The following is a 12,806-nucleotide window of genomic DNA, read 5'->3' as shown; positions in this document are numbered from 1 at the left end:
TGATTAGCAGCCAATCCCGGAGCAGGCAAACATAAACACCCGTGACTTGACATGTAATGCTCGTTAGCTTAGCATGCTAACTTAGCTCCTAGCTTGAGACGTTCGCAGCGCCCGAAGCTGAGAAAAGCGACAACTCACACCATCTAACTGCGTCCGGGCCGCGGGCTGCTTCGGTGCGGGACACACTGCCGACCGCACTGTCGATATTTCAAAGTGTTTGGTCTTAAATAATCCAATTCAACTGGCTAGCCAACATCTGCTTCTTCGGTTGTCTCGTTCGACTTCATGTCCATTTTGGCTCCGACAGCAGACTTCCTGGAGTGTCGCAGGAAAATGACGTCAGATCTAAATTGAAGGGTGGGGCTGGCAGACAGTTCTGTATCAAGCAAGGAGGTTTTATGGCATCAAACTCATGTAATGTTACTTCAGAATAACCGAAACCAGGAACTGTACAACACCTATTTTTACAAGTTTTGGACGAATGGGAAAATGTTTTTGAATAACAAAATGGTTTCACAACACATTTTGATGGTCTGTTTTACTACATATAGCAAATTTGTTTAATTGGGATAATTTTTTATGCACAAATGTTAATTTAGGATAAGAGAGACCACTTTTACATATTTACTACACATTTGAAAAACTATATCAAATCTATTATTTGCATGAACAGAACAGCAAAGCATCAGAAATGAACTGAGTATCTGTCTAGCTTCACTTCCTCCCTTTGTTATCGGACATAAAATGTGTGTTATATTTATCAACTTTTAATCTATTATTGTCCTAATCTTAATAAGCACAATATATGGTCTTGCAATCAGAAAATCACTCCAGATATATCCAGCTGACAGCAGACGACAGAGAGCCCACGCAGCTTCAGGAATCATTTTATTTACAACATGTCAAAATTAAAAACACAGACAGTCCACAGTCTGAGTCTGGTGAGACAGGAGGTTCAGGACCGTCTGCCTCCAGACTGACACCACATTTAAAAAGTCTTGGACCTGTTCTGACCTGATCTGTCTTCGTCTTCATGTCGTCTCAGATGTATTAATGTCAGGTGTCATTCTGTCAGACACCCACACAGATAATATAAAAGAATTAGGTATAAATCACAAGATGCACGCTCATCACAATAAAACGTTTTCTATCCTGCTGGAAAACACTGCAGAGCAGAAACAACAATGTAGTTTGTTCTCTTAAAGGAAAACACTGAGTTTTTGGTCAATTGTCCTGTTACATAGACACAAAAACCATCCATTCAACACTATTCATTATTTTTATATCATATTTTGTATACTTTTTATCAGTCTACTACACAAAACTGCCAAACCTGTATAACTTACAATTTAGCTTTAGCCTGCTATCACTCCACATAGTGTATGCTAAAGTGTTAGCATGGAGCACCAGATCCACCGGGGACACGTGGATGATTTTGGTGTCCATGTCCTCACATGTTCACTGGGAAGTTGACCAACGGGACAGTTTCTCCAAAACTCACTGGATTCCTTTAAATTAGAACTTGATCCGGCCTCAGACTGAGGCTGTGTGTTTACGGCAGCAAAAACCCTCAATGCAGTAACAGTTGGAAATAAAGAAACAGAACAGAATAATAACATCTTGGTGTTTTAAACATAAGCTTTGGAGCTGCCAGACTCTGACACAGGAGCCGCTCTGTAGATCTTCTGTCCTTGTCCCGTTGTGGAGTAGTTGTATGAATACTGCCTGTGGGACAGACAGAGACATGAAACATGGAGTGATGAAATGTAATGATTCTCACTTATTAATAAACAAATCCTAACAGAACATGACAGACAGACACATCACATGAGACACAGTATCTGCCATATCTCCAGTTCAAGACTGCCTTGACAATTAGTTATTGTTGTCCACCAGCTACCTAAAAGTTGGAAGTTGTAAATCTGCAGCTGGCTGGTTGTTTACTTCCTCTGTGCGGTCCAGTTTCAACAAACCAGGAGAGAAACATGGACGCCAGCGAGACTGTTTGTCTTGACATGATATAAAGGGCCTCACAGTTCTGTCTGTTAGTGCCTCACTCTGCACTGAGCTGTATGAGACCATGTGATCCGACCAGTCGACCTCAGCATCAGATCATATGGCTAGCGGCTGCCCAGCACCTCTTCACAGACCCCAGCATTATACACAGCAGCGGTGTACTGCGGTGGTATCAGAGCGGTATTTACCCTGCGGGGGGCGCCGCCGGGCCTCTCCTGCAGGAGCAGCAGAGCAGAGAGCCTCCCAGTATGGCCAGACAGGCAGCGGCCCAGCCCAGATACAGACCAGTACCCAGCTCAAACCTGCAGGGACACAGAGAGACAGGGTCAGTCCAGCAGACCATACAGGTGTCAGTATTATTATTAGCAGCAGTAGTAGTAGTAGTAGTAGTAGTAGTAGTAGTAGTAGTAGTAGTAGTAATTGTAGTAGTAGTAGTAGTAGTAGTAATTGTAGTAGTAGTAGTAGTAGTAGTAGTAGTAGTAGTAGTAGTAGTAGTAATTGTAATAGTAGTAGTAGTAGTAGTAATTGTAGTAGTAGTAGTAGTAGTAGTAGTAGTAGTAATTGTAATAGTAGTAGTAGTAGTAGTAATTGTAGTAGTAGTAGTAGTAGTAGTAGTAATTGTAGTAGTAGTAGTAGTACTTGTAGTAGTAGTAGTAGTAGTAGTAGTAATTGTAGTAGTAGTAGTAGTAATTGTAGTAGTAGTAGTAGTAGTAGTAGTAGTAATTGTAGTAGTAGTAGTAGTAATTGTAGTAGTAGTAGTAGTAGTAGTAGTAGTAGTAGTAGTAGTAGGAGTAATTGTAGAAGTAGTAGTAGTAGTAGTAGTAATTGTAGTAGTAGTAGTAGTAGTAGTATTTCCTGATATGTGTTGCTCAGTATTTCAAAACGTAGATAGTAGTAGTAAAATGTATTTGTCAGTATGAGGTGTTGCTCAGAGGAACCTCGGCAGTAGCTGTTGAGGGAGGAGAGAGTTTCTCACTCACTTCCTCCACCATCTTTGGTACCAGGTGATGTCACCTTCTATAGAGTACAACAGGTGGTGACATCATCACCCGGTACCAAAGATCAGCCAATGGCAGATGGCAGTTTCAGTAGCATGTTTTTATCTTTATGTCAGGCTTTACACAGGTTTGGGTTTGGGGTTTAGTTCCTTGTTAAGGACGTTCTCCTCTGCGTCCGACCCACCTGACTCCTCCGTAGTACGGGTCGTAGAAGTTCTGGACGACCCGGGCGGCGTACCAGGACACTGCTGTCAGGGTGCAGAGACCTGAGGGAGGGACAGCGCTCAGGACCAACCAGTTCAGTCTGAAGATCCTCTCTCCACTTATTCTTGTTGCATTTTTATATGTTTTGACTGTTGTAAGATGTGACTCCTCTGTCTCTTGCTCTCTCTCTCTCTCTCTCTCTCTCTCTCTCTCTCTCTCTCTCTCTTGCTTTTAAACCAGCACAGAACATTTTAATTCCAATTTGTGTATCCTGTTTACCAACACATGGTTAATTCAGATCAATTCACATTTGCTACTAAAGAGCTAACAGAACAGGTTCATCACAGTGTTTTTGTCTGTTGTTGCATAAATCCAGAGAAAAACAACAGGGTAGATAGGGATGCAGAATAGAGTAGAAGCAGCCCAATCTGCTTTCTTCCAGCTTCCTTAAAGGATCAGTTCATTGATTTTGTTCCTATATATGAGTCTCTTCATCCCTGTAGCTCTTGGACCCACAGACAATATTGTCTGTCTGTCGCTGTTTCAACAGACAGCTGACTCTGGAGACAATATTGTCTGTGGGTCCAAGTACTACAGGGATGGAAGAATAATAATTATACATAGGTACAAAATCGACAAACATATCCTTTAGGAAGCTGGAAGAAAGCTGCTCTTACTCATGCGATTCTGCATCCCTATCTGGGTTAATGCTTACTAAGAGGGATGCAAAACGACCAGCGATGGGAAGTGAGACTTCATATGGAACCAGAGGACCGGAGCCACGCCGTACCTGACAGGATGAACAGGCTCCCACCGGTCAGGGCGATCTTCCCTTTGGCCTGGTCCGAGGTTCTGCCGATCTTGGTGCATTTGAGTCCCAGAACAGAGACGATGATGGAGGCCAGGCCCAGCAGCAGGGACAGGATCATCAGAGCCCTGCAGGCCTGGATGTGAGCTGGGACCGACACAGGCCGGGGGTCAGAGGTCAGAGGTCAGGTAGCGAGAAAACAGTTCATGATGCAGAGAAACATGAGAGCAGAGTAGGAGGAAGAGGAGCTGGGAGCAGGAGATATCCTTTTAAAGAACGTGACACCGACTCGTACAAAATGATTAATAACACAGAATTAAAACAGTTGATGGTACTTTTTAAAGGACAGTAGGTAACAAAAGTCTTTGGGTGAGGAGAAATGAGAACACATCCACAGACTGGATCCTCTAGATTTTTCTACAGTTCAACACTCACACTGGGAGCTGACCAGTACAACCAGTCTGATACTGGTGAACACTGAGCAGCTCACTGGTTAAGTGCCTTGCTTTAGGGCAGCTTGAGGGCCGTTAAGATGATCATCCACTTTCCCCACCCAAAGTTTCCCAGCCAGTCTGAGGATTTGAACCCACACCGACCCTTAATGAACTTCAGGTAATGATTTTTTCCAGAATGAATAAACAGCATTTTGTAATTGGATTAGGGCTGAACGATTTTGAAAAAATATCTAATTGCGATTATTTTGACTGATATTGCAATTTGCGATATTAGAAGGAATGATAATTTTTACATCATTATTCTCATTTTCATTGAAATACGTATTAAAATGATTATGGTGTGATTTTTGCGGGGATCTGTACCAAACAAAGATGTTTGGTACAGATCTGCAGAATATGACGTGTAGGCCAGGACATCTCTGCAGCACGACAATATTTAAAACAATATTTTATAATATTTAATAATATTTAAAATGGTATTTTGACACACATTTTGCCTTTAACAAATATTGCGCCTCCTGCGATTTGAAAATTGCAGTAGGCCATATTGCGATTTCGATAAAAATTTTGATTAATTGTTCAGCCCTAAATGGGATGACTCTTATGCATCGATCAGCTGCAGATCGATGCTCTACAGGCCTGGAAACAAGCTGAGACCAAGACAAAGTTAGTGTAGAACCTCCGAAGCTCTTCCAACCCGGCACCCAACTGACAAATCTAGGTCTGGATCTACTAACATGTCGCAATTCCAGGCGCAGCGCAAAAGCAACTGAGGGAGCGATTGGCATGGCCAGTGCAAGGTGTTTACTAAAGCAGGACGCAAATGAGCGGAGGCACAGATAATTGCAACTGCGCAAATATAAGGCCAAACGATTCGTACAATAGCTAGTTTTCTTAAATTCCGTGTGCAATCAACAGATAACGGCCACCGGATCTTGATAAATCACATACTGTACAGATTATGGACATGTTATTTTGCGCCTCAGCCTTGGAAAACCCACAAATGCAATTAGGTCAAAGCGCAAAAACGGTGCAGCCAGATCAACCCATGATTTCAACTGCAAATCCCTCTTTCTCATCTGGGATTCAGAGGAATGACAACAGAGAACCAGTTTGGAACATTAGAAAATGACTCTTTTAGACGACTACTTTTACTTTTATACTATATGTAAATCTAAGACCACGTACTTTTATACTTTGACTTGAGTAAAGGATTTGAAACAGTACTTCAACTTTTACCAGAGCATATTTTTAGATGAGTATTTGCACTTTTACTTGAGTCAGGACTTCTTCCGCCTCTGACCGGACCTACCGGGTAAAGCCAGTAACGACTCAAATTCCCTGCAGTTCTGGACGCCGGTGCTGTCCTCGGCACACGAGCGCCACAGGTTCTGGTACTGGCGTGTGGAAATGATCACGCTACCGGAAACCGTGGACAGCTTCCAGACATCATTAGTCAGGCAGGCTCCGGCCAGCAGCCAGCCGCCCAGGCCCAGCAGGAAGCCGGACAGCTCCCGCGCCGTCGTCATGACGCCGCCACCGGAAAACTCTCTCAGAAATAATGTCAAGGACGACAAAAAAAACCCGCCTCAGGTCTGTCTCTCCGTCTCGGGCTCAGACGTCCACCGGAACAGAAAAATAAGACTTTCAAACTCTTTAAAAAGCTTAAATGGAAAATGAAGGTGACTCAGATCGTTCTCTCTCTCTCTCTCAGAATCACTTTCCTCGCCAAAGTGTAATGAATGTGAAAATGTGTCTTCTCTCCTCTTCTTCCTGCCTGTCTGTCTGTCGGTTTCAGCTGATGGGAACTTTGCTCTTTGCCCAGAAGCCATAAAACCGGCCGCTCCTCCTCTGATGGAGGTAATCATACTGGACCAGGAAGTGTCGGATCTGACCGATATTTCACAGCTGTAGACAAACGGAGACTGCAGTCGAAACGCACTGTTTTGTTGGGGGTTTTTTAGATTATTTTTGGGGCATTTTTGCCTTGATCGTCTTGATCAGGTTCGGGGTTTAGTTCCTCTTTAATATTGAAGCTTTGTTTGTCAGTTGTTCTCCAGGAGTCGCTGAATTCGTTGTTCCTTTGGTTCTTCCTGGTTCATGAACCTTGGAGCAGCTGCAAGCTCACCACACATGTTCAGCCCGATTCTGTCTATATATGGCTCTGGTCTAACTGGACTAACTCTGTCTATATATGGCTCTGGTCTAACTGGACTAACTCTGTCTATATATGGCTCTGGTCTAACTGGACTAACTCTGTCTATATATGGCTCTGGTCTAACTGGACTAACTGTCTATATATGGCTCTGGTCTAACTGGACTAACTCTGTCTATATATGGCTCTGGTCTAACTGGACTAACTCTGTCTACATATGGCTCTGGTCTAACTTTGTCTATAAACTTGACAAACTTGATCATGTGAGTGTTGGACTGAGTGACTCAGCATTGAAACTTATGACGGTTTATAACCGCCGGTTCCTGATTGAGTCGAACATCACAGCTGTCTGCTTTCCAGGAAGTGATGTAGTCAGTCACCAAACCTCGAGTCCCACCAAGGTCATGTCCAAGTCTCCAAGGTCATGTTTGTGTCAAGTCCTCAGTACTCGAGTCTGAGTTTGAGTTCTACTAATCCATGCTAGAACAAATTCAAAACATCCAAATAAATAGAAATAAATGGATGTACAGTGAAGTGCGGCGTCTCACCTGGCAGCCCCAGCAGCGTCTTGTACCTGTTGCACTGGACCGACCCGGCGGACGAGGCGGCGCAGCTCATCCACAGGCCCTCGAACTGCCACAGGCCGCTGCCCACCGAGTCCGCCTGGCTCCGCACCTTCCACAGCTGGGAGCTGGTGCAGCTGGACTGCAGGCACCAGGCCAGGACACCCAGCACCAGACCCAGAACCTGCAGGGCCAGGGCCATGCCTGGGACCGGGCAGTGAGGTCATCAACATGAGACCGCACCAACAACGCTACAGCCATACACTGAACACCTTGGACTGGACTGAAGCCAGTCACAGTGAAATGAAGATTACAGAAGACTGACTAGATGGTGCATTGTAGGTAAAATAAGACACTTGGCAGAAGAGAATAAACAGCAGCTGAAACAGCGACACCTCGATCAACACCCTGTTCACCTGCTGAAAACCTGAAACCATCTTGTGTGAAACAGGTATTTAAACTTCCCACTCTGACAGGCTGACTTGTTGCCATAGCAACAAAGTTCTTAACTCAAGTTTAGCTAGGAGGAAGGGAGGCTAACTTTCCTACCTCAAATATATTCAATATTTATGCAAAAGTCAGTCTTAATCAGACGAGTCTAACCTGAGAATCTAAGACCAGTCTGAGGTTTAGACTAATCTAAACGACCGGCCCCAGGTCTCACGCTGCATTCAAGTGTCGTCAGATCTACAGTCTGAAGGAGTTTCCACCAGGAAGTCACATGAACTCCTGATTCTGTCGATGATCAAATCTGAGAAATCAGGATTACAGCTGCACATGGCTGAACTACGGAAGCCGAGAACGGCCGTGCTTGCAATTATTTTTTTTAATGCCGTTATCTCGAGATCACGAGTTAATGATCTTGTTATCTCGAGAAAACGAGCTTTGTTATCTCGAGATAACGAATTAATTATCTCGTTATCTCGAGAAAACGAGCTTTGTTATCTCGAGATAACGAAATAATTAACTTGTGTAATGTTGCATTAAAAAATAATTGTAAGCACGGCCGTTCTCGGCTTCCGTACTGAACAGAGCGCAGAGTCGTACGAGAACATAAGAAAAATCGAACAATAAAGCCGAAATTTAACCACAAGTACAAATTTAAAGACGTGGATATTCCTTGACAACAATGTGCTGCGGCGTTCAGTTTGTGGTGTTTACATTCAGAATCCCCTGAAATAGCCGAAGATTACTTGCTAGCCAGGCTATCGCTAGCTGGATTGCTAATGTTAGCCTGGAAGGCTGCAGCGTGTGGAAACAGTTTAGGAAACAGTTTTCCGACCATAAAGCACGTGAACGCGAACGACTCGGACGGCCGAGTTGTGACGTGTTCCTGACTTGGAGAAAAGTACGACCCGACATCACTTTAATGCAGGGTGAGACAAAGAGGCAATGATGTCATCAAAATGAGACCACTTCTTAGTCTCTTACAAGGTATTCATATAGGCTAACCTTTGAATTACATCTCACAAAACGTTATGCACCACTCATTTGTACTGTACCTTTAAAGTCACACTGAAATGAATCCCCCCCCCCCTTTTTTTTAGCTCATTCTGTCATATCATACACCTATTTGACAAGTTATGCTAAAAAATGACCAAAAAAATATTTTATTGTATTTTTATATCAAAATCTGCTGGAAGACAGAAAATCTTTAATGATGACATCATCGAGCACCAGGAGGCATAAATAAAAATTCAACCAATAAAACATTACAGATTTTTGAACAGTCCCGCCCCTCCGCCCCTCCCAGCCAATAAAACTGCCTTTCTCTCCCTAACTGATCTCCCATTGGTTTAGACTTTTGAATGATCCCTCCCTGTGTTATGTTCCGCCCCAACTTCCTGTTTCAACAGGAAATACATCACATTAAGGAAGCAGGATGCTCTTAAAATGCCGTTTCATAAATTGTGACTTCAGGTCAGGCAGCTGAATCAGGTTTTTCTCATGGTTCAATAAATGAAAACCTGTTGTCCTGTTTCTAGTCACGTGAGCTCCGCCTCCTGATTCACTCAGAATACAATATTATATTAAATTACTTTTCCAAACTAGAACAGGAGAACATCTTTACAGGTTCAGATGGAGAACACAGGAACAGACAAGATCATTCATGCTGAGAAACACCTTCACTGTACAGATCAATAAAATACTCTTATTGATTATTGAAAATTAACATTTTCACAAAAAACAACAAGAGGCCGGTCCTTACCGACAGCTGAAGGTTGAAGGATGGATCTTGATGCTGAAGTGAAGTTCGGCTCGTCTCTGGTTGTTTCTGCAGGTCCCGGCTCTGCTCCTCTGCTGCTCGGAGTCGATTTAGTGAAGCTGAGTTTGCTCCGGCGAGGCGGTCGGTGAGCAGGTCAGTGAACCCTGGACACACATCGCCGTGACGCCCGAAAACCTCTCAACTCCAGCCGGGCAGCGCTTCAGAAACTGGGGAAAAACACACTGATTTTCCACGTTGACGGGGAATTTTTTGAAAGACGCGCCGGGTTATGAACGGGTTTCATGGATCTTAGAGACATGAAACTCGGTGGGGTCAGAGCGTCACGTGAACACCTCAAACACAAACACACAACTCCTCAGTGTTAAGTTAAGAGGTTTCCGCAGCCACAGAACTGAACACGTGGTCTGAGCTGATCTGTTTCATCTCTAGTTCTGGTTGTTGGGTGATTTCAGTTACTGGTTCCATGGAGAACCAAAACAGTTGTAACCCTAAAATAAGAATAAGACAAAGAATATTTGTAGTAATAGTAGTATTTATTTCTTTTATTTAAATGTTTTATTATTATCCTTACTTATCTATTTTATCTTTCATTATTTTTAATGTCATTTTATGAGTTGAAAATGTCATTTTACAAGACAAATTCTGTATTTTTTGTGTTTTATGTGAAGCACAATGAATTTCCCTTGTGTATGAGATGTGCTATATAAATAAAGTTCGTCTTGCCTAGTAATTGCAGTAGTAGCAATAGTAGTAGTATTAGTAGTAGTATTAGTTGTATGGTAAAAACAAAAGATATGTCACAGGATAAACACTCAGGTCCAGGACTGAGTTTCATCTAGAAAATTGATTTTTGTAGTTTTCCATGTTCAGGTTGTTGCTGCAGTGTTTTCAGTGAAGTGACAGACAAACAGACAGACAGACAGACAGACAGACAGACAGACAGACAGACAGACAGACAGGCAGGCAGACAGACAGACTCGTCTCTTATCAGACCGGCCGGTTACTGGACTTCAGACCTGCTTGTGTTTTCCTGCTGCAGTCAGACTGTTGATCCGCTCGTCATTAAAGTGACATCACACTGCAGGCCGCGGTCCGGTCATCACACTGCAGGCCGCGGTCCGGTCATCACACTGCAGGCCGCGGTCCGGTCATCACACACAAATAACGGTAATTTGAGACAACAGATTGAGATTTTTGTCTTTTATTGGTCTCAGTTCAACAACACAGAAGCTGTTTCTATTAGATCAGATGAGTGATACAGAGAGTGATATACTGTACATCAGCTCATGGAACGCCTCGTCCAATCAAATGACTGGACTGAACTACCTGTTGTATAAACTGTCTTAATGTTTGCATGTCAGTGTCACTTGTTGCATGGCAACACAACGTGTTTGTCTTCTCTGTCTTCTTGGTTTATTCTGCTGCTTTTCTCACATTTCTCTCTTCTCAATCTGTCTACATGACTTTGCATGACATTGTGTTTTGTTGTTTTTAACGGCACTGGAAAAACTCCAAGATGAGAAGTGAGGATGAGGAGTGATGAAGATGCTGCTGGGTTTCTCCCTCGCTGCCGAGCTTCAGTCTGTCCTCAGAGTCTGTATCATGGAGCTGGTCAGTGAGAAACCGGAGCAGCTGGCAGACTGACACTTTAGGACAGTCTGAAGATGAGGACCTGAAGGGGAAAGAGATGAAAAACCAGCAGTTCCTCATCCCTCCACTGATGAGGATCGAACCAAACCTGCTGGAACTGACACTTTACAGCTGTAATCCTGCTAGTGACGGGCCTTATGGGTTTATAGCTGGTTAATATACAACTGGCAGGCAACAGAAGGGTGTGTGTGTGTGTGTGTGTGGGGGGGGGGGGGGGGGGGAGTGTCCTTCAGGGTTCAGGTTTTGTTCCATCATATCTACAGTGTAACGTACAGAAGTCCATTGAGGACAAATATAACTACATACGGTAACTAACTACATCTTATTTATGCGGTTTTCCTGTGCTAAGTTCATTTTCTTGGATATTTCTGTCATTATCTCAAGATAACACATTTTGTTTTCTTTCTCTATCCTCTGACCTCAGTCTGATCTGTGCGACACACTGATTCTTCAGTCACGTTTAAATAAACCTTTTATTTGGTTCAAAAACATTGTAAAATGATGACTGCTGTACATTAACTCTGTTTCGAGCGTCATTCACCTCTATTATTACAATCAGACAGAGACGTGTTCAAAATCAACAGGCTGGGATATAAAACAATAAGCTGGCAGCTCAGCAGTGAGAAGAGAAGAGAAGAGAAGAGAAGGGAAGAGGAGAGAAGAGAAGGGAAGAGAAGGGAAGAGAAGGGAAGGGAAGAGAAGGGAAGAGAAGAGAAGAGAAGAGAAGGGAAGGGAAGAGAAGAGAAGAGAAGAGAAGGGAAGGGAAGAGAAGAGAAGAGAAGGGAAGAGAAGGGAAGAGAAGGGAAGGGAAGAGAAGGGAAGAGAAGAGAAGAGAAGAGAAGGGAAGAGAAGAGAAGAGAAGAGAAGAGAAGGGAAGAGGAGAGAAGAGAAGGGAAGGGAAGAGAAGGGAAGAGAAGAGAAGAGAAGAGAAGGGAAGGGAAGAGAAGAGAAGAGAAGAGAAGAGAAGAGAAGAGAAGGGAAGAGAAGGGAAGAGAAGGGAAGGGAAGAGAAGGGAAGAGAAGAGAAGAGAAGAGAAGGGAAGGGAAGAGAAGAGAAGAGAAGAGAAGGGAAGGGAAGAGAAGAGAAGAGAAGGGAAGAGAAGGGAAGAGAAGGGAAGGGAAGAGAAGGGAAGAGAAGAGAAGAGAAGAGAAGGGAAGAGAAGAGAAGAGAAGAGAAGAGAAGGGAAGAGGAGAGAAGAGAAGAGAAGGGAAGAGAAGGGAAGGGAAGGGAAGGGAAGAGAAGGGAAGGGAAGAGAAGGGAAGAGAAGAGAAGAGAAGAGAAGAGAAGGGAAGGGAAGGGAAGGGAAGAGAAGGGAAGGGAAGGGAAGAGAAGGGAAGAGAAGAGAAGAGAAGAGAAGAGAAGAGAAGAGAAGGGAAGAGGAGCGAAGAGAAGAGAAGGGAAGGGAAGGGAAGAGAAGAGAAGAGAAGAGAAGGGAAGGGAAGGGAAGAGAAGAGAAGAGAAGAGAAGGGAAGGGAAGAGAAGACTTTCTGCTGCAGAGTGATGAAGACTGAACAGAAGAGGAAAACAGATTCTGGTATTAAAGATTAAAACACAACAGCTGCAGCTCTGTCTCAGTCCTTCAGCTGTAAAAAGATTAACTGTCGCTCAGTTTCTCAACACTAAAGCTATGAACTGGATTGGAATACAGACTGAATCATCTCATGTCTTCCTGTATTCATTCAGCTGCAGATCAACATCCTGAGGATCATCAAGTATTCTGTCTTTCACTT

The 12,806-nt window shown here is 43.5% G+C and overlaps 2 protein-coding genes across 4 annotated transcripts in view; both read right to left on the bottom strand.

The window, feature by feature from the left end:
- The window catches only part of atg16l1 (ATG16 autophagy related 16-like 1 (S. cerevisiae)), a 30,385-nt gene extending 30,081 nt beyond the window's left edge, over positions 1–304 (bottom strand). For all 3 annotated transcript variants that reach the window (XM_078284126.1, XM_071913868.2, XM_071913871.2), the window contains exon 1: positions 139–304. The gene's annotated coding sequence lies outside the window, so the exon portion shown is untranslated. The remainder of the gene's footprint in view (positions 1–138) is intronic.
- A 1,324-nt stretch (positions 305–1,628) lies between these two features.
- Positions 1,629–7,401, bottom strand: cldn15lb (claudin 15-like b). The gene is made up of 5 exons (XM_071913872.2): positions 7,185–7,401; positions 4,009–4,173; positions 3,199–3,280; positions 2,205–2,318; positions 1,629–1,725 (listed from the first exon to the last, which is right to left on the bottom strand). The coding sequence occupies exons 1-5, from the start codon at positions 7,399–7,401 to the stop codon at positions 1,629–1,631; spliced, it is 675 nt and encodes a 224-aa protein (XP_071769973.1).
- Between the last annotated feature and the right edge of the window lie 5,405 nt (positions 7,402–12,806).

The sequence above is a fragment of the Centroberyx gerrardi genome, chromosome 6 (assembly GCF_048128805.1).
Source record: "Centroberyx gerrardi isolate f3 chromosome 6, fCenGer3.hap1.cur.20231027, whole genome shotgun sequence".
NCBI classification, from domain to species: domain Eukaryota; kingdom Metazoa; phylum Chordata; class Actinopteri; order Beryciformes; family Berycidae; genus Centroberyx; species Centroberyx gerrardi.
The sequence above is the reverse complement of the archived record's forward strand: the minus strand, read 5'-3'. Positions and strand labels throughout refer to the sequence as shown.